This window comes from Salmo trutta, chromosome 7, assembly GCF_901001165.1.
Source record: "Salmo trutta chromosome 7, fSalTru1.1, whole genome shotgun sequence".
Lineage (NCBI taxonomy): Eukaryota > Metazoa > Chordata > Actinopteri > Salmoniformes > Salmonidae > Salmo > Salmo trutta.
In genome coordinates this window covers 43,024,924-43,046,896 of record NC_042963.1, presented here as the reverse complement: position 1 = coordinate 43,046,896, position 21,973 = coordinate 43,024,924, and the positions used below count along the sequence as shown (strand labels likewise).

At 41.8% G+C, this 21,973-nt stretch overlaps 1 protein-coding gene across 14 annotated transcripts in view; it reads right to left on the bottom strand.

Moving 5' to 3' along the window:
* Positions 1-20,405, bottom strand: part of LOC115197447 (CCR4-NOT transcription complex subunit 1) — a 41,615-nt gene extending 21,210 nt beyond the window's left edge. For 3 of the 14 annotated variants that reach the window (XM_029758978.1, XM_029758986.1, XM_029758985.1), the window contains exons 1-23: positions 20,297-20,405; positions 17,927-18,221; positions 15,553-15,660; positions 15,246-15,344; positions 15,009-15,077; positions 14,837-14,891; positions 12,376-12,579; positions 12,069-12,237; positions 11,809-11,935; positions 11,604-11,714; positions 11,343-11,513; positions 11,057-11,184; positions 10,585-10,945; positions 7,425-7,556; positions 7,165-7,316; positions 5,347-5,518; positions 4,984-5,185; positions 4,756-4,893; positions 4,230-4,354; positions 1,184-1,470; positions 981-1,059; positions 581-820; positions 27-167 (exon numbers count right to left, since the gene is read on the bottom strand). In XM_029758978.1, the coding sequence (XP_029614838.1) occupies positions 27-167; positions 581-820; positions 981-1,059; positions 1,184-1,470; positions 4,230-4,354; positions 4,756-4,893; positions 4,984-5,185; positions 5,347-5,518; positions 7,165-7,316; positions 7,425-7,556; positions 10,585-10,945; positions 11,057-11,184; positions 11,343-11,513; positions 11,604-11,714; positions 11,809-11,935; positions 12,069-12,237; positions 12,376-12,579; positions 14,837-14,891; positions 15,009-15,077; positions 15,246-15,344; positions 15,553-15,660; positions 17,927-18,028 (3,372 nt within the window). In that variant the 5' untranslated portion in view covers positions 18,029-18,221; positions 20,297-20,405. The remainder of the gene's footprint in view (positions 1-26; positions 168-580; positions 821-980; positions 1,060-1,183; positions 1,471-4,229; positions 4,355-4,755; positions 4,894-4,983; positions 5,186-5,346; positions 5,519-7,164; positions 7,317-7,424; positions 7,557-10,584; positions 10,946-11,056; positions 11,185-11,342; positions 11,514-11,603; positions 11,715-11,808; positions 11,936-12,068; positions 12,238-12,375; positions 12,580-14,836; positions 14,892-15,008; positions 15,078-15,245; positions 15,345-15,552; positions 15,661-17,926; positions 18,222-20,296) is intronic. The other 11 variants (XM_029758981.1, XM_029758984.1, XM_029758989.1 and 8 more) reach the window with 11 other exon arrangements.
* Positions 20,406-21,973: the final 1,568 nt, after the last annotated feature.

The window sequence follows — 21,973 nt, the reverse complement described above, 5'->3', positions numbered from 1 at the left end:
TAAACAAAAATATATCTATGACAGACCTTCTGTGTCATGTTGGATTGTGACAGGTTATTGAAGATGAAAGCAATTTTCTCTTGAACATTTTCTGGGGGTTCCACAATCCTCTCGGTTTGGTCTGTTGCTACTAGAAGTGTGTCGATGTTTGTGGTGTTGATGGAGGGCTGAAATTACAATATACATTCAAAACAAAATGCTGCTTTTCAATATTATAAGCTCTATTTGGGAAACCTCAATTCTTAGTGAGCGCATATTTGCCAAACAACCACACCACTGGAGTATTTCTTCAGTGACACAGCTTCAACAACTCATTATTTTAGGCTTGTCACACATTTGTTAAAAATATTTCCTGGTGTTTACGTTCCTTTAGTCTTTGTAAACCAAAATGAGCATATCAAATGTGAAAACCAGAGAGCGTTCCTCAGAACGGTTCAGAATGTTGCCATTGACACAAACTATGGCAAAGCAGGAAAACTCTGATGCACTGATTTGCTAGAGAGTCATTTTACATGACCAGAGAAAAACATTGGCATATATATGGTGCAAGTGACTCCCTGATGTTTCCCCAGGTACTCACCGGCACATCCTTCTTGAAGCTGCCAGGGGTAGGCCGGGTGATGGTAGTGGTTTTGGCGACAGTGGTGGTGGTGGTAGCTGTGGTGACCAGGGTGCTGGGCTGTCCAGGCTGGGGGGCTTTGGGAGGCTGAGACTGGGCCTGAGCTTGAGCCAACGCCAGGCTTCCTGGGGTGGTGATGGATCCCTGCATCTTCACCGGAGGGTCCCGTGACTGTTGGCCATACTCGATATACTGCACGCACAGGATATTCGAAAGTGCCAGAGCGAGAGACTTATTTATCGTGAAGTAGGATCCACACCTCTGGCTAAGGTGTTATGGATATCAGTATAAAAACAAGGAAGATACATGTAGAGATGAAGAATGACCGATTGTGTCACAAATATACAGGAAATCCAATTACCTCTTGTAAATGATGGGGGAATTGCAGAAAGTGGCCGATTGAGGCCAAGTGCTGACAATATTGGGGATAGTCCTTCAGTCTAGAGAGGGAAAAATCAAATTAGCCCTACAGCAGTCACAGATCATTTGAATCATACATGCGCAACATGCAAATATTCAGTGTGGAATTCCATCAAACATCTGAAGACAGATAATAGTCCATACCTATTTTTGAATCTATCTAGAGCAGCGATTCCAAAATAATACATTTTGGACCCAAATGGTTTCCTCAAGGCTTCGAGTACATATCGGAGGGCCAGTCCGAGGGCCATGTAGGTGACAAGGCCTTTCTCAATGATCCCCCCGAACAGGCAGGCGGTGATGTGTAGCTCCTTGTCAGGGTACTGTGGGAAGAAGCGGTACTCCTCGAACAAGTTCCTCAGCATACAGTTAAAGACCTCACGCTCTCGCTTGATGGTGGAGTCCTTGAACCTCTGCAGCATCTCCAGCACCTGCAGAGAGAGACGGGCACCAAGGATTTAGCAGCTGCCAGCTTGATAAACACTGTCACTGGCCTGCAACAGCCTGCAGACTAGGGATGTCACAATACCAGAATGTTTACTTTAATACCAGGTTTAGTATCACAATTAGGGTTGTCACGATACCAGTATTGAGATACTCGGAGGTATTGTGGTAAGGAAACAAAACATAAAGCAGACAAATTGAGGAAAACTGTCCTAACGTTGATAACAAGCAGCCTTATGTTGTCAACCAGAATAAACATGTATTTTCCAATCTATAGCACCACTATTTTGCATACAGTAGATTTATTAAAGGACCAAAGAGTTCAGCCTGCTTTGTGTTTTCCTTTTTGACATGGAAAATCAGGTATTGTCGTATCGCGACAACTCTAGTCACAATACTCGATGCCAAAATGATAGAGGCAAAAGAACATAGCATATTAGCCACTTGACTTCTGTAGTTAAAACAAATAAAAATGTGGACAGCCTAAAATCCATCTACAAAACCATATAAGACAGCATACAAAACAATATACTGCTCAAAAAAATAAAAGGGAACACTTAAACACAATGTAAATTCAAGTCAATCACACTTCTGTGAAATCAAACTGTCCACTTAGGAAGCAACACTGATTGACAATAAATTTCACATGCTGTTGTGCAAATGGAATAGACAACAGGTGGAAATTATAGGCAATTAGCAAGACACCCCCAATAAAGGAGTGGTTCTGCAGGTGGTAACCACAGACCACTTCTCAGTTCCTATGCTTCCTGGCTGATGTTTTGGTCACTTTTGAATGCTGGCGGTGCTTTCACTTTAGTGGTAGCATAAGACGGAGTCTACAACCCACACAAGTGGCTCAGGTAGTGCAGCTCATCCAGGATGGCACATCAATGCGAGCTGTGGCAAGAAGGTTTGCTGTGTCTGTCAGCGTAGTGTCCAGAGCATGGAGGCGCTACCAGGAGACAGGCCAATATATCAGGAGATGTGGAGGAGGCCGTAGGAGGGCAACAACCCAGCAGCAGGACCGCTACCTCCGCCTTTGTGCAAGGAGGAGCACTGCCAGAGCCCTGCAAAATGATCTCCAGCAGGCCACAAATGTGCATGTGTCTGCTCAAACGGTCAGAAACAGACTCCATGAGGGTGGTATGAGGGCCCGACGTCCACAGGTGGGGGTTGTGCTTACAGCCCAACACCGTGCAGGACGTTTGGCATTTGCCAGAGAACACCAAGATTGGCAAATTCGCCACTGGCGCCCTGTGCTCTTCACAGATGAAAGCAGGTTCACACTGAGCACGTGACAGATGTGACAGAGTCTGGAGACGCCGTGGAAAACGTTCTGCTGCCTGCAACGTCCTCCAGCATGACCACATTGGCGGTTGGTCAGTCATGGTGTGGGGTGGCATTTCTTTGGGGGGGCCGCACAGCCCTCCATGTGCTCGCCAGAGGTAGCCTGATTGCCATTAGGTACCGAGATGAGATCCTCAGACCCCTTGTGAGACCATATGCTGGTGCGGTTGGCCCTGGGTTCCTCCTAATGCAAGACAATGCTAGACCTCATGTGGCTGGAGTGTGTCAGCAGTTCCTGCAAGAGGAAGGCATTGATGCTATGGACTGGCACGCCCATTCCCCAGACCTGAATCAAATTGAGCACATCTGGGACATCATGTCTCGCTCCATCCACCAACGCCACGTTGCACCACAGACTGTCCAGGGGTTGGCAGATGCTTTAGTCCAGGTCTGGGAGGAGATCCCTCAGGAGACCATCCACCACCTCATCAGGAGCATGCCCAGGCGTTGTAGGGAGGTCATACAGGCACGTGGAGGCCACACACACTACTGAGCCTCATTTTGACTTGTTTTAAGGACATTACATCAAAGTTGGATCAGCCTGTAGTGTGGTTTTCCACTTTAATTTTGAGTGTGACTCCAAATCCAGACCTCCATGGGTTGATAAATTGGATTTCCATTGATTATTTTTGTGTGATTTTGTTGTCAGCACATTCAACTATGAAAAGATAAAACTATTTAATAAGATTATTTCATTCTTATCTAGGATGTGTTATTTTAGTGTTCCCTTTATTTTTTTGAGCAGTGTATAATACAAATTGGATACATAGACAAAATGTGCTTATCTATGGCCAAATTATATCAATGTTAAAAATAATGTTGCCCCTTTAAGCTAGCCTCTCTTTTGAGAAAGTTCTGGCTACAGTAGCCAATACGAATGCTAGATGTCTTTTTGTAGAGCTTTCTTTTTGTAAACTATCGACAGTAGCCTACTGCTAATTTGCTACCATTTTCACTATTGAAAGTTGACTTTAGCAAATAAATTTCCCTAAAATAAAAAAATAAGCTCAGCAAGTGGATTAATGAGCGCTTCTTTTTAATAGTCTGCACAGCTCGTGTGTGCCGTGTGAATGCATCAGCTCGCTCAAGTGAAGCGTGGGTGCGGCCACTCATACTGCTCAAATATAGCATGAGTTTTGTACGAGTAAACTCACTATGACACCAGCAGTTTTCTACAGCAGACTGCAACAGAGCATATAAATGTAATCAATGCGCTGAGAAGTTACTGGCCCAGTCGACAAATTACCAGACATGATCCTGTCAGTCAGTGTACGACACATTTAACCAAAGAACCAAAAATGTAGAACTAAACTGTTTTTCATGTTATAGTACCGAAAAATGACCTAAGTTTCAGTGTACCGTGCAACACTACTGCAGACCATTTTATTCAGAAACTAACCTCATCCACAGACATGGTGGGGTGTGGGGGGTGGTTGTAGATGCGCTGGAAGTAGCTGTTAGCCTCATCGTCAATCTCCTTACTAAAGTGCTGGTTAGCCTCTGGCCACACCTGAGATAGGTCAGCTGGAAAAAAAGGCGATAGACCAGACCAGACCAAATCAAACAATACTGCCAAAGAAAACCCTTCAGAACCATTTCAATATTCTGATGAAATGCAGCAAATAAAAAAATACATTTTAAGTGCAATTTCACCTTAAGACTTTACACTATCAAAGCAATAAAACACCAGACAAACATTCAATTAGAAGCATAATAATTTGCGTTTAATGGAGGACTGACCTGTATTTCCTCTGATTCAATGTGTGAAAGACAGTTTCTTCCAGATCGTACTCAATATTTTTAGATGAGAACTGTTAAAGCATTTGTAATTGATTCAAGTAAACCCTCATTACTTCAAGAGGCTATTAGGAGATATTAAGAATGTTTTCAGAGGAAATACACTCAGTCACACCACCACCACTTACAGGCCATCTTACTCTGCTGAAAGGTGGGCGGATTCAGGCCTGGTGTGCTCATCTTCCTCGTCCCAAACGGATCACTAGTCACCGCTGGCATTCCAAGACCAGAACCAATACCAGAGCCAATGCCTGATCCCAGCGGACCTAAACAAAAGAAAAACATCCCACTTCAGTCCTCCATATGGTGTAATCAAAACACTATGCAAATATCTATGGCATGTTCTCTCCTCATACCTGGGTTACCTAGCTGTGAAGAGAGACTTCCAATCCCCCCAAATGGTGTGCTGGGGTTGGACAGTGGAGGGAAGGCCTTAGCTGGCGACTGGGGGTTGCTGAAAGCAGAGCCCAGCGGGGTGGGAAAGCACTGCATACTCTGTGTGTGAGAGGTGGCAGAGCTGCCCAGGTTGAGGGAGCCCATGGCTGTCAGGGGATCCATCTAACACACAGAATGGAGCACCAGGTTGAGCAACCTGCCTTTCAGGCTAATGTTCACAATTATGTTATTAGACAAAACAATCAAATTTAGGGGATGATGAAAGTAATGCTTCTAGCTGATACACATTACCCAAATAAAGTGTTAGATAAAACGCTCTTCACCTGGAGAGGAGACACCGACACTTGCACAGGGGAAATTGCATCTAGGCTGCTGGTGCTGGGAGCACGTCCCTTTGGCATGACCCCTGGTGGTGGCTGGCGGGCTTTGTTCATGACGTTGCTACAGTTGGCAGCCATGGTCAAGATAGTCTCGGAGAGCTCTTGAGAGACGCTCCTGAAAAAAAAAAAACATATACATACACCAAATAAAGAAACGTCCCTTTTTCAGAACCCTGTCTTTCAAAGATGATTCGAAAAAATCCAAATAACTTTACACAGATCTTCATTGTAAAGGGTTTAAACACTGTTTCCCATGCTTGTTCAATGAACCATAAAGAATTAATGAACATGCGCCTGTGGAACAGTCATTAACACCCTAAGAGCTTACAGATGGTAAGCAATTAAGGTCAGTTATGAAAACAGGACACTAAAAGAGGACTTTCTACTGACTCTGAAATACACCAAAAGAAAGATGCCCAGGGTCCCTGCTCATCTGCGTGAACGTGCCTTAGGCATACTGCAAGGAGGCATGAGGACTGCAGATGTGGCCAGGGCAATAAATTGCAACGGCCATACTGTTAGACGCCTAAGACAGCACTACAGGGAGACAGGACGGACAGCTGATCGTCCTCGCAGTGGCAGACCACACATACACAGGATTGGTACATCTGAACATCACACCTGCGGGACAGGTACAGCATGGCAACAACTGCCCAAGTTACACCAGGAACGTGCAATCCCTCCATCAGTGTTCAGACTGTCCTAAATAGACTGAGAGATGCTGGACTGAGGGCTTGTAGGCCTGTTGTAAGGCAGGTCCTCACCAGATATCACCAGCAACAATGTCGCCGACGGGCGCAAACCGACCATCAATGGACCAGACAGGACTGGCAAAAAGTGCTCTTCACTGACGAGTCGCGGTTTTGTCTCACCTGGGGTGATGGTCGAATTCGCATTTATCGTCGAAGGAATGAGCATTACACTGAGGCCTGCACTCTGGAGCGGGATCGATTTGGAGGTGGAGGGTCCATCATGGTCTGGGGCGGTGTGTCACAGCATCATCGGATTGAGCTTGTTGTCATTGCAGGCAATCTCAACGCTATGCATTACAGGGAAGACATCCTCCTCCCTCATGTGGTACCCTTCCTGCAGGCTCATCCTGACATGACCCTCCAGCATGACAATGCCACCAGCCATACTGCTCATTCTGTGTGACTTCCTGCAAGATAAGAATGTCAGTGTTCTGCCACGGCCAGCGAAGTGCACGGATCTCAATCCCATTGAGCACGTCTGGGACCTGTTGGATCAGGGCCATTCCCCCAGAAATGTCCGGGAACTTGCAGGTGCCTTGGTGGAAGAGTGGGGTAACATCTCACAGCAAGAACTGGCAAATCTGGTGCAGTCCATGAGGAAATGCACTGCAGTACTTAATGCAGCTGGTGGCCACACCAGATACTGACTGTTACTTTTGATTTTGACCCCCTCCTTTGTTCAGCGACACATTATTCCATTTCTTTTAGTCACATGTCTGTGGGATTTGTTCAGTTTATGTCTCGGTTGTTGAATCTTTTTATGTTCATAGAAATATTTACACATGTTAAGTTTGCTGAAAATAAACGCAATTGACAGTGAGGACGTTTCTTTTTTGGCTGAGTTAAAATAAAAAACATTTCTAGAAGAATATGACCTTTGTAGACAATACAAGATAAGTTTAAATTAATTATGAAACTAGACCTTTTGGCACCATACAACATGACTGAGTAATGAAAGAGCAAATTTGATCATAGGCCACATGACTCAAGCTCTGGTAGGTAAACCCACCCTGCACAGGACTGCAGACAACCCAGCATGGTAGCCATCGTTTCCGGGGGAAGGAGGGCGCTTTTGGGCTGGTCCTTTTCTAAGGCCAGACCACCAATGATAGAGGGACAACGTCTCTTCAGGAACGTAACACACGCCTGGATGAAGGGCTCCTAGAACAGCAAACAGGTCAATGACTCATGTACTAGATCCCAATAACTTCTTATAGCAAAGTGTATGTATACTGGTTGTAATTGCTGTAAATTAAAGGCTCAACTCACACCACTCACCCCATGCTCTCGGATTTTGTCAGTCAGCCATTTGTCAAGTTTGAGGTATTCACGGCGAGAGGCAAGTGCAGCAAGGTCAATAACGAAGGCAAATGGTGTACCATTTAGCAGCATAGATAGAGACTGAAACACAAGAGGAACAGTTTGGATATTGCAACAACAACAAAAAACACTTGCACAAAGTAGCCTTATATAGTGTACAAAATCTAAAATATATCTTTTGACCAATGGGTAAAATGTGTTCATTACATAGATAATCCTAAAAAAAACAAAATGGTCCAAACTTCATGTCACTATCATAATCCATTCAAAACTTAATGGAGTTTCTACCCTTGTAGGATGGTCAAAATTAGGGCAACTAAATCAATGAAGGCCAGAAAAGAAAAAAGGTAATAAATCAAGAAAATAGCATTGCATAAGTAAGGCTGGATTGTGTGTGAGGATTCAAGGGATACCTCTGGATTTTGGCAATGATGCCCTTTATACTGAACAAAAATATAAAACGCAACATGTAAAGTGCTGGTCCTATGGTTCACCAGGTGAAATAAAAGATCCCAGAAATGTCTCATTCGCACAAAAGCACCTCTAAAATGTTGTGCAGTTTTGTTTACATACCCGTTAGTGAGCATTTCTCCTTGGCCAAAATAATCCATCCACCTGACAGGTGTGGCATATTAAACAGCATGATCATCACACAGGTGCACCTTGTGATGGAAACAATAAAAGGCACCTAAAATGTGCAGATGTGTAACAGATGTCTCAAGTTGAGGGAGCATCCAATTGGCATGCTGACTGCAGGAATGTCCACCAGAGGTGTTGACAGAATTGAATGTTCATTTCTCTACCATAAGCCACCCCCATAATTATAGAGAACATGGCAGTATGCCCAACAACCGCAGACCACGTGTTACCACACCAGTCCAGGACCTCCACATCCGGCTTCTTCACATGCGGGATAGTCAGACCAGCCACCCAATATAACTGATGGGCCTATGCCTTCCCAGGCCCACCCATGAAATTCATAGATTAGGGCCTAATGAATTTGTTTCAGTTGATCGATTTCCTTATATGAATGAACTGTAACTAAGTAAATCTTTGAAATTGTTGCATTTATATTTTTGTTCAGTATACTCACCCTGAGTCAGATTAACTTGTGGACACCATTTATATATGTCAGTGTCCAGTATGAAGAAAGTTGGAGGTAGTTTCGCAAGCCACGGCTAACTAGTGTTTGCACAATGACATTGTATCTGCTAGCTGACACGATGCTATTTTCCAGAATTTTTCCCCCCTCTGGTCTCCACTGATTTAGTCACCCTAATTTCAACCATCCTACAAGGTTAAAAACAATTGAGGTAAGAGATATCAATTTTGAGACATGACATTAAGTATTTTCATATTTTAGTATACACTTCATATTCATGCGAAGTTCCTGTTCTTTTTTAACCTGTTAGGGTATAGGGGGCAGTATTTTCACGGCTGGATAAAAAAATGTACCCGATTTAATCTGGTTACTAATCCTACCCAGTAACTACAATATGCATATACTTATTATATATGGATAGAAAACACCCTAAAGTTTCAAAAACTGTTTGAATGGTGTCTGTGAGTATAACAGAACTCATTTGGCAGGCAAAACCCTGAGACAGATTCTGACAGGAAGTGGATACCTGATGTGTTGAATTGACTTTAAGCCTATACCATTGAAAAACAAAGGGGGTGAGGAATGTTTTGGCACTTCCTATTGCTTCCACAAGATGTCCCCAGCCTTTACAAAGTGTTTTGAGTCTTCTACAGTGAGATCTGACTGAAGAAGAGCGTTGGAACGGCGATGGCCCATTAGACACCTGGCGTGCGAGTTGATGGTGGGTACTCTCATTCCGAAACTTTTTAAAAGAGAACCCAATGGTCCGCCTTGAATTTTATTCATGTTCTGGTTAAAAAAGGCCCTAATGATTTGTGCGATACAACGTTTGACATGTTTGAACGAACGAAAATATATTTTTTTCGTTCTTAAAGTGAAGTGAAGTCCGGCTGGCTTAGATCATGTGCTACAACACGGAGGTTTTTGGACATAAATGATGAGCTTTTTTGAACAAAACTACATTCGTTATGGACCTGGGATTCTTTGGAAGTGACATCTGATGAAGAGAATCAAAGGTAATGGATTATTTACATAGTATTTTCGATTTTAGATCTCTCCAACATGGCGGTTAGTCTGTATCGCAATGCGTATTTTTCTGGCGCAGTGCTCAGATTATTGCAAAGTGTGATTTCCCAGTAAGGTTAATTTTAAATCTGGCAAGTCCATTGCGTTCAAGAGATGTAAATCTATAATTCTTTGAATGACAATATAATATTTTACCAATGTTTTCTAATATTAATTAATTATTTTGTTGTCATGACTTGACTGCCGGTATTGGAGGGAAGCGATTTCCTGAACATCAACGCCATAGTAAAACGCTGTTTTTAGATATAAATATGAACTTGATAGAACTAAAAATGCATGCATTGTCTAACATAATGTCCTAGGAGTGTCATCTGATGGAGATTGTAAAAGGTTAGTGCATAATTTTAGCTGATTTTATGGTTTTGGTGACGCCTGTCTTTGAATCGACAATACACTACACACAGCTATTGTCAATGTACTCTCCTAACATAACCTAACTTTATGCTTTCCCCGTAAAACCTTTTTGAAATCGGTAAACGTGGTTAGATTAAGAAGATGTTTATCTTTCAAAGGCTGTAAGTTAGTTGTATGTTTGAGAAATTTGAATTTTGACATTTATTTGGTTTCAAATTTGCCGCTCTTGAAATGCACCTGCTGTTGATAGGGTGCGCCACGGGTGGCACGCTAACGTCCCACATAGCCCCAAGAAGTTAACAGAGCTCAGTGCTTATAATTGGATGTATTAGGTTACAAAATCCAACTTTTTGGATATAAAATGCTAATGATATGTTAGGGAAAGACCAGACTGAACAATTCAGAACACGAAGAATCAATTGTCTTGGTAAAATGTATCTTATAACATAAGGAAGTGAAATGCCGTCAACAAAATGCGTTTTAACCCACTGGGCAAAATGGGTGAACACCATACCTTCACAAAACTATACATTTCCTGAAGAAAAAAACCCACTAATCCCTCCCTACCTTCAAGTCCTGGGCCACATCCAGGATGCGGGACAGCTTGGCCTGGTCGTACTGCTCCCCTCTCATGTACCACTCAGCCATAGAGTGCATGATCAGCTGACGGATAGAGGGGGACTGGCCCTGTCCGTGCCAGGCGTAGTGTAAGATGATGGCAGAGTTGGGGTGGTTGCCCAGGAAGATTGGCATGAGGGTGGAGATGAGCTCGTGGCGCAGGGTGTGCCAGGAGGTGCTTATCTGCAGCAGCGCCAGCACCAGCATGTCGGGACAGTGCTTGATGGGGAAGCTGAAGAGCTGCTTTACCTGCTCGTACTGGCCCACCTCAGAAAGGCGCAGGAGGCTTTCCACCAAGTCCAGGCTCTTCCTGTGAGGCGAAAATCACAAATAACGTATATCAAATGGCATGATTTTGTTCTAATAATTAATTTAAAGGAGTACCTGGTATTGTTAAGGTCAGGAGAACTGTTTTACGTACCAGGTGGCTATCTCTCGGTTATCGTCCTCAGGTGGGGCCTTCAGTATGTCGATTGCTACGGTGTGGCAGGGGTAGTCAGCAAAGCAGAACACATCTGGGCTCATGAGGGAGTGCTGGATAAATGACAGCTGGAAGAGAGTGATAATGGTCAAGAGGGCTGAGGAGAGGAGTTCATTGATGTGAATGAAGGAGTTTGGTCTTATTTCCGGAGGTAACAAAGTGTTGTGTTGTCATTTACATAAACCTGACCCAATCTCCTCCTAACCTGACCCATTCTCCTCCTTACCTGTCCTTCAGCATGCTTCCAGGGCCGGTAGATTAGGTCGACAGGGAACACCTCCATGCCCAGGCCCCTCTGGATCCCATACACCACCATCTGCAGTCCCTTGCTGTCCCGGATTATGAAGCCAGGGTGATCGAGCTCGTAGGTCACCTCTTTAAAGTTCAGATTGGGGTTCTAAAATATAAAAAGGACATTTTCTGTACAAAGTGCAAGACATGAATGGCCAACTGAAGGGGAATAACATGTAATTCCACTATAACTTACAACTTCTTTGACCACATCAATTAGAACTTCTACATTCCAGGTGTGCGCCTGAGAGCCATCACTTTTGTCCTTTCCATCGCTCCAAATGCCACTGCCCGGAGCCGAGATGGACTGAGAAAGAAAAAAGAAAAACAATAGTATACTTAGAGAGCAATGTCATATTTTCTTTTACAGAGCTTCAGTAAGTTATCGGGTCAACCCTCACCTGTAGGGGGATTCCATCAGACAAGCCAGAGTGGGTGCGAGCCATCATCCCCAGGACCCTGGCCACCTGGCTGGCAGTAACCTCTCGTACCCCATACTGTAGGATTATGTTGCGGCATTCATCAAGACTTAGAATGAAAGACAGACAATACATTAACAGGGGTAACTGACATTGAATTCCTTAGTGGTCATGCATGACATCAAGAACGACTGAATTAAATACATTTGTAATGGGCATTTCAGTTGCTAAATAACAGTCACCTTGCACAAAAGCCATAGCCAACTTCCTGCATGAACTCTGCGAGAGAACTCTCCATCATGGTCTTGGCTAACTCTCCCGAGTCTGGCAAAATCCTGTCCATCAGAATGTCCCGTTTTTCAGGGTATAGCAGTGGTGCGAGCACCACAGGACAGCGCTCCTGCGGGAAATCTGAAACAAACAGAATATTTAATTGATGGGGCAACATGTACAAAACAACCAGATTGCTGTGAATGAAGGAATCAGAGTTTGCGTTACTTCTGGAAATAATTAACATTTCCTTTCAAGTAGTACGTCTATGCCCCTCACCTCTGCACAGTGTCTTGAGGAACGCGTCAATCTGCTCTTGTCCGACCCCGCTGGCTCCCTTCTGGCCAAACAGAAGATGGGAGAGGAGCAGGTGCAGGACCTCTATGGCAATATCTTGGAAGCCACCTTCCTGGTTTCCTCCAAGGTCCGCGTCCACGTACGAGCGGAGGAGGTCCGGGAGCCTTTGTTTGACGAACTGCGCGGCTAAAGACAAATGGGGAAATATTTAAAATAAATACTTGTATAAGGATGAACCGGTTACCGGTTTCACGATAAACCACTGTAAAATACCCGACGATTAGTATTACATTTTAATCATCATTAAAACCATGTTTGATTACCACGGTTTCAAAAATTCATGGTAAATACTGTCCTACATCAACCAAAGTTAGCAACAGTCTGACGCAGGCGCAGCATGGGTTTGTTTTGTGTGAAAACATGGCAGAAGGCAGTGACAGCGCTTGGGAGATTTTTCAGCCTTCTAAGAGGACCAAATCTGAAGTGTGGTAGTATTTTGGGTTTTACAAGAGTGTTGAGGGAAACTTAATCGAAGATGATCACCCTGTCTGCAGAACATGCAAGTGACTGCATATGGTGGTGTATGGGATCCAGAGGGGCCTGGTCATGGAGGTGTTCCCTGTCGACCTAATCTACCAGCCCTGGAAGCATGCTGAAGGACAGGTGAGGAGAATGGGTCAGGTTTATGTAAATGACAAGACACTCAACACTTGTCTTATTTCCAGAGGTAACAAACTCCTTCATTCACATCAATGAACTCCTCTCCTCAACCCTCTTGATCATTATCACTCTTCCAGCTGTCATTTATCCAGCACTCCCTCATGAGCCCAGATGTGTTCTGCTTTGCTGACTACCCCTGTCACACAGTAGCAATCAACATACTGAAGGCCCCACCTGAGGACGATAACCGAGAGATACCTGGTACGTAAAACAGTTCTCTTGACCTCCACAATACCAGGTATTCATTTACATTAACAAATCAAATCTCTTGAGTCATCTTCATGACCACCATCCACTACTTTATAGCGAATGCAAGGTAAGTTAACTTTTAGCTCAATGCATGATGTGGAGGAAAATGATATGGTTTGTCTGTCTAACTTGCTAATAGCTTGTCAATAATGTAAACTGAAGCTTTCAGTGTTACCTACTCTTGTAAAAACACTACACGTTGTTCTGCTGCTGTATGCGTCATGTGTCTGCAGACTATTCGTCCATTGCACACGATAACATGTTTTGTAGTTTAGTTACCCAACAAACATATTTTGTTCATTTAAAATCTGGCAGTCGTCGACTTCGTTGTAAAAGTGTTCCAACAAAAGAAACACTATAGACTCCTATACAAGACTCCAGTATTTATGTCAATTGTTGGGCTCATTGCAATTACAATCACTGTCTTCTTAAGACTCATTTGTATTTATGTAAGTTGCGCATGGGGTCATTGCATATACTCAAATGCAACACAGAAGATATACACAGTCTTAAGTGAATAACAATAATAAAATGCCAATAATAATACTACATTTGCTATTCCTTTGTTTACAGAGTGGGCGTGCAAGCAGGCAAACCCAGTGATGCACCTGGTCCCTCATCTAGTTGTGACACAGACAATCGAGCAAGCATTTAAAAAAGGCAGGGTGCTTATACACCCACATAAAAAAAATGCTCAAGACCTCACTCCAGCCCTTTCATATTACATTGCAAAGGACATGGTGCCATTTCAAATTGTTGAGAGGCTTGGCTTTCTGAGGCTGATAAAGGTTTCCGTGCTGCTAATTTTGTTGTTTATTTGATTTGCTTACTTAAGGTTGTATTCATTTAAATCTGCACTAGGGAAGCTTACTTCATGGCCACATGGTGCCATCTTTAATGTTAATATTTTAATGTTTATGCACACAAAACGTACATAGTGCTGCTAATTTTATTTGTTGGTTTTCAATATAAAACTTGGTGAAATGATTTCAGTGTGTGTGTGTGTGTGTGTGTGTGTGTATCAGTACTTTTTGAACATTTCCAGCACATTTTAACAATACCGCAATAATACTGATAACCGTGATATTTTTGGTCACTATAATTGTGATATGAAATTTTCATACCGTTTCATCTCTATACTTGTATAACGGACGTCAAGCTGCTTGCTTAGAGAGTACAGCTTCCTCCTGATTCAGCTCACTGAGGCTTGAACACAGGACCTCTGCCTTTTTAGCACACGTGACTGGCCCTTCCGAAGCATCGTTTTAACAGTTGTGCCACGCGAAAAGCTAGCTATTTTACGGCCCATGTAGGGACACATCAGGCTAAGAAGTGAGTTTCACACATTTCCATGTGCTACACTTGGACACCTTGATAACAGAATAACTCATGTGACCCCCCCATACACATAAAACATTGCATGTTTTCAAATCAGCAGGTATAGTCAAATGATTAAATATAAAACTGAGTTTACCAAAACCACGAAGGTCTGCGTTGCACGAATTCAGCAAAGCAAGGCCAAATATAACCTTAGGGAAATAAAGAAGAGATTTATGTAGAATCTCAAATTGTTTGGCATATTATTTTTAAACATTACAATAAAAACCACCATCCGATAACATACATTTCCACATTACTTTACTTACTTCTTGAACCTTGCTTAGCTTGAGAACTTTACTCAACTGAGTAAACAAGTGGGTGGAAGGCTTCAAACTCTGAAAATGATAAAGGTTTAGAAAACATTACACAGTTATTCTGACAAAGAGAATAATTTTGGCACATGCGAGGTCTAACGTTCATCACTGCAGAAAAGGTACAATAATATTTTATGAATTGCAAAATTATTTTACAAGGATAGTTGAGAAAATAAGCACGTCTCCTACCTTCTGGTAGTGCAAGGGATTGTCGATTGTGTAGCAGAGTGTTGAAATAAAATTTGGCTTTGAAATCAGTGAAACACACTCCTGGATCAGAAACTGTGTCTTGGTCAAGCGGGCAAACGAAGGTAAAAGGGAGAAGAGGGGACATAACAGGTTAAGGACAAAATAGGAAAGCAGAGTCACTTTCTAAAATAATAAAGGCAAGACAGACAATACCAATGACGATCAGTAAATTTTAAGAAACCCTTAATCCTCATTGCTAAAATCTGTTTAGCAACTGGTGTAATGAGTATTACTAATCAGAAATTACCTGATGGAAATCTTTGCCACTGCTTTTACCATCGCCACTGAAATCCACATGGGAGAAAAGACAGCGTAATAAATGCCTGTCTGCCTCAGGGCCGTGACGATTCACAATCTGTTGGGACAGAACACATTCAACAAAATAACAAATAACAGGTCAGCCGTCACAGCCACAATATAATTGTCAGACCTAATGCAATTCTAAACCCAGGGTTTTTTCCTGCATAGAAACATCCTGTTTATTCAGGCCACCTATATCCAAACATTGTTTTTAGTGAAATACATTTTTCGGGGTGGAAAAATGTTTTCACTGTAAACTTAAACTACTAAAACCAGATATAAAGCACGTAAAAAAAAGATGATCTATATATTGTTAAATATCACTAAAATAAAAGCTAGACATAGCTTAAATTGCAAAATGTTCTCTCGGCTACATAGCTAAATGTCTAGAATTGAGAGAAACTGGCTTTAAAACAAATTCTCCGTCACTAAGATGGGGGGCTTCAAAAAATGTTTTAACCAAGACCCTGACCAATTTCAGCCATGCCGACATTGCTACACACCCTGCCACACCCACCAATTACGCCCATTTTTTATACAGAAAAATTCTATGAACACTAGAATCATATTGGTTTTACAATCATTTTGTGATTATCCCCGAGCTGACAACGTAAAAATCTGTCATTCTGCCCCTGAACAAGGCAGTTAACCCACTGATCCTAGGCCGTCATTGGAAATAAGAATTTGTTCTTAACTGACTTGCCTAGTTAACCTGTCAAGGTATAGGGGGCAGTATTTTCGATTTCGGATGAAAAGCTTACCCAGAGTAAACGGCCTAATACTCGGGCCCAGAATCAAATATTTACATATTATTAGTAGATTTGGATAGAAAACACTGAAGTTTCTAAAACGGTTTGAATGATGCCTGTGAGTATAACATAAATATGGCAGGCAAAACCCTGAGAAAAATCCAACCAGGAAGTGTGGAAATCTGAGATTTGTAGTTCTTTTGAATCCCTATCGAAACTACAGTGTCTGTGGGGTCACGTTACACTTCCTATGGCTTCCATTGGCTGTCAACAGCCTTCAGAAAGTTTTTCCATAATTATCCTGTTACTGGGCAGAAAATAGTAGCTCAGTCAATGAGTGGACTGCCTGGGACCAGTGAGTTGTTTACTGCGTAGGCACATTTGGCGAGTCCCTCCCTTTTCTCCTGGAATGAATACGCCATTGTCCGGTTGGAATATTATTGCATTTTTACGTTAAAAATGCCCTAAAGATTGATTGTAAACAACATTTGACATGTTTCTACGAACGGTAATGGAACTATTTGACTTTGTCTCTGGTACTGCACTCGCGCGTTATGCCTTTGGATAGTGATCTGAACACACGACCAAAACGGAGGTATTTGGACATAAATATGGAGTATTTCGAACAAAAAGAACATTTCTTGTGGAAGTAGGAGTCCTCGGAGTGCATTCTGACAAAGATCAGCAAAGGTAAGAGAATATTTATAATACTAATTCAGAGTTTTGTTGATGCCAGAACTTGGCGGGTAGCTGTATAGCTTGCTTCGATGGCTGAGCTATGTACTCAGCATATTGAACAATGTGCTTTCTCTGTAAAGTTATTTTGAAATCTGACAAAGCGGTTGCGTCAAGGAGTAGTGCATCTATAATTATTTCAATAACTGTTGTAAAGTTTATCAACGTTTATGATGAGTATTTTTGTAAATTGATGTGCACATTCACCGGAGGTTTTGGTGGGAATACATTTTCTGAACATCACGCACCAATGTAAAATGCTGTTTTTGTATATTAATATGAACTTTATCGAGCAAAACATACATGTATTGTATAACATGAGGTCCTATGAGTGCCATCTGATGAAGATCAAAGGTTAGTGAATATTTTAGCTGTACTTTTGTTTTTTTATGATTTATGTCCTTGTTTGGAAAATGGCTGTGTGGATTTTCTTGTGAAGCTTATGTCCTAACATAACCTAATTTTATGCTTTCGCCGTAAAGCCTTTTTGAAATCGGACAATGTGGTTAGATTAACGAGAGTCTCATCTTTAAAAATGGTGTAAAATAGTTGATTGTTTGAGAAAATGAAATCGTGAGATTTTTGCTGTTTTGTATTTCGCGCCATGCTATTTCACTGGCTGTTGAATAGTGTGGGACGGTCACATCCCACCTAGCCCAGAGAAGTTAAATAAAAAGGTAAAACAAAAATATATAATTTTGAATGCATGTATGTTTCAAAATCTACTTAGCTATAGCCCTTAAAAACGTCGGAAAATGTGTGTACTGCTTTTTAGTGGCAAAACTACAAAAACACAGAAAAAGAAAATTTGTGAGCATAATACCACATGCTACTCACATGTTGTATTTCCTGCTGGCTGGCTCTGTAGTTTTTCTTAGTTAAATTGTCCACCAGGTAGCTGATTTGAGACAAAGCCAGCGAGAGCGAGTCAAGATTCATTGCTGGTTGGGGCGGAAGCAGGCGGCCGTGCCCGGCGCAAAATCACCATTATTCCCCTTTAGTCACTTCAGTGATAGGTTACTTCTGCCCCCCCCTCCCTCCCTCCCCAAGGTGTGAAAATGTTTTACAACAAGCTACTTCAGTGGATCTTGATGCAAGGTAAAGTCCCTCAGTGCAACATCAAGTTCAGAATCTGAAAATAACCAAGACAGAAAACTAGTTAATACAGATGCACATAAAAACAGTACAAAATCATTGAGCAAATACTACATAGTAGGTGGCCTAGTGGTTAGAGCGTTGGGCCAGTAACCGAAAGGTTGCTAGATCGAATCCCCAGCTGACAAGGTAAAAATCTGTCGTTCTGCCCCTGAACAAGGCAGTTAACCCACTGTTCCTAGGCCATCATTGCAAATCAGAATCTGTTCTTAACTGACTTGCCTAGTTAAATAAAGGTATAAAAATATATATATATATATAAAAGGGGTTGTAAATAGCAATAGTGCAGTGTACAACTGCCATGGGAAAAGAGCCTCATTGCCCACAAAAAATAATGGGGTAGGCTTCAAAGCCTACTACTCGCCTGGTATAATCCTGATTCACACACCACCGCAATACTAAAAAATATATATATTTCACCTTTATTTAACCAGGTAGGCCAGTTGAGAACAAGTTCTCATTTACAACTGCGACCAGGCCAAGATAAAACAAAGCAGTGCGACAAAACAACAGAGTTACAAACAAACGTACAGTCAATAACAAAAGAAAAATAGAAAAATCTATGTAGTGTATGCAAATGTAGAAGAGTAGGGTGGTAGGCTAACTAAAAACGAACTAAAAGACATCAGCACAACTAACTAGCTAGTTAGTTAATCAGCTACTTCGCAACTTACAGGTAGAAAGTCACCATGACCGAGTTATAACGATGGTCACTGTTTATATGTGAAGTTTGCCCAAACAAATGAAAAATGTTAGCTAAAACTGTCCACAACGTCGGTCTAGTAAAACTACCAAGTTTGGCCTTGAATTGATGCACACCCTTTAACCGTTTCTACCAGTCCAATCAGCATCGTGTGCGCTGATAATACGGATGAAATCCTATATTTCTCTTCTACGCTGACAACACGTGGTTAATCAATGAATAACCAAGCCAAAGTCGCTTAGCTACTTAAAGCGAGTTATATTAATTGCTCACGTAGGTAGCTAGCTATGATTTCAGTGTCCCAGTAATAATGCAAATAAACGTTAGCTAGGTAGTAAGATAATACTAACGGCAACTAAGTGACCGTTCGCATATTTGTTGTGAGTGTTTCATCTAAAAAAACAATTAAATGTGTTGTCGTCCACGTATATAACGTTAACGTACGTTAACGTGCTAGCCAACTACCGCTAGCATCTGTTCGCTCAAATCTTCGGCAACATATCGTTAGTTGGCAAACTTCGCTCACGTTAGGTAATAACATCAACGATAGCCATGTTTGCCAGCTGCACAATATAACTGGCCAACTTGTTCCGTTAACGTTTGCTAACGTTAACCATCTGACATATACTGTTACAAGTCAACTTATCCATTGAGACAAAGAGCTAGCCAGCTAACGTTAGCTAGCCGGTTAAGCAAGCACATTGGGTTACCAACACCAGCTACCTGGCTAAATTAGCAGATGTCAGCCAGCTAATGTTAGCTAACGTCAACACTCAGAAGGCCGTATGTTAGTTAGCCAACGACAGAAAAACAACCTAACGTTAGTTACATTTGTTTACGTTGCAAAGCCAACAACTCCATAAACACTAGTTAGCTGGTCATTACACTAGCGATTGATTAGTTACGTTATTTTCAATGGACATAAATTGTCAACAAAGTAACTAGCTAACGTTAGCTAACCTAGCTGCTAGGCAATTTAGCTATGTATGACCAGGTACTGAAACTAGCCAACTAGTGTTAGTTATTAACTAGTTATTATAAACGTTAGCATGACAATGATCTCGGAGTGTAGCATCCGCAAACTCGAAATGAGTAAGCCATGTTAAACGTTAATATATGGTCATTTTCACTAACCAACTCCACTTTTTGAGATGGGACCATCCAACTGTTCCTAGCTGGCTAACGTTAGTCAACTTTAGCCAACGCTACTGTAGTACGCTAGCTTGTCTTTGCTCACGTTAACGACGACGGCTAACAGCTAGTCGCACACTTTTTCGCTTACTAATGTGTCCTAATTTGAAAAAAAATACCGCCGATTCTTTGCAATATATTGTAAAAAAAACACGTACCATGGTTCCCAAAATGTATTTGTGATATTCATTCCCTTTGGATTGCTCTCCTTCCAGTTCGGTTTGATTTTTCAAAATAAAATGGCGACTGACATCCCCGCGCGCGCGCGCACAGTGCAGTTTTCACTTTAGTGCTCGCGCCACTGTAATTGTGCATGCCATGCTTCCACATGAGCTAAATACAAAACGAGATCAATTGATAATACATTTATCCTAAATATACTTGGGCCATGCACCTAATACCATCCACCAAAAATAGTTTGAATAACCACAGTCAATAACCACAGTCAATGTACCATACCCATAGGGCTGATTCTGGTCATATGGCAACTTCATTGTAATCTCTGTATATTTAGTTTCATGATGATGATGATCTTCTCTAAAGGAGGACTATAATAACAGTATATTGTTTGGTTTCCAGGCCCCCCCAGATCATACTCATACTGTCAGTGTCACTGTTCACAGCTCTGAAATTACAGATGGGTTGGAGATGGCCCCACTTGGTTGGGCTGAGAACAGCTTCTGTCATATTGCTTACACCAGTTATGGACTGTTTTAAGGCTGTCCAGACTCCATGCCTTTCAAATCAGTGAGCACTGAAGATTGAGAAAAGGGCACAGCAACAATTTAGTGTCTTGTCTGTGTCCCCCTACTGCTGAAATATGGAACTCTAACACAAGGCAAGTTACATTTGTGCACTGTTGCATAATGATGACCAACCTGCTATATGTAAGTGTGGTACTATGAAAACCTCTAGCACTGTTTGATCTCCAAGCATGCACATTGTTGATGGAAATAAACAAATCTTTTTTTCATTGGTGACAGACGTTCATTCAAGTGATCCAAGGCTAGCTACCGCACAAAAGGCATTTGTCAAGGAAATATCTTACCCAGTCTTAATGATGCAGGTTAGTGGTTGAGAATAAATAAGGAAAACATCACTTTAAAAGATGTAATTATTTACAGGCCACATTGGGATACAGAAATAAACATTCAAAGATTCATTGCAATGGGTTAGTGTCAAGACAAGCTTATTGTTTTCAATGATGAAATAAACTATTATAGACATTCAACCAAACCGCAGACTGGAAATAGACACCATGACCAAAAAATGTGCTAAAATTCAGTTAAATACTGTACAATTAATAGTAGTCTACTGGAGATGAAGACTCTGCCAGAAGGCCAGTAATGCCATGCATGATCAAACATGTTGGGACGATGAAAAGTGAAACTGAAAAGTAACTCATAAATCTTCGCCCTTTCAGAAGCTTAAGACTTCTTGTTATTGTGGTTTTACAGGGCCTGGGAATAGAATTGGAAGTCAAGCTTCTCTGAATGAATCTCTCCACAGCATCTTGTTGTGGCTCTGTACTCCAGAAATTATACAATGACTGAGGTTGAAGTGCAGACTGTCAGCTTTAATTTTAGGGTATTTCCATCAATATGGGGTGAACCATTTAGAAATTACAGCACTTTCTGTGCATAGTCCACCCATTTTAGGGGACCAAAACTATTGGGACAAATTCACATGTATTAAAGTAGTCAAAAGTTTAGTATTTGCTTCCATATTCCTAGCGCGCAATGATTAAATCAAGCTTGTGAATCTACAAACTTGTTGGATGTTTTTACTGTTTGTTTTGGTTATGTTTCAGATTATTTTGTGCCAAATAGAAATTC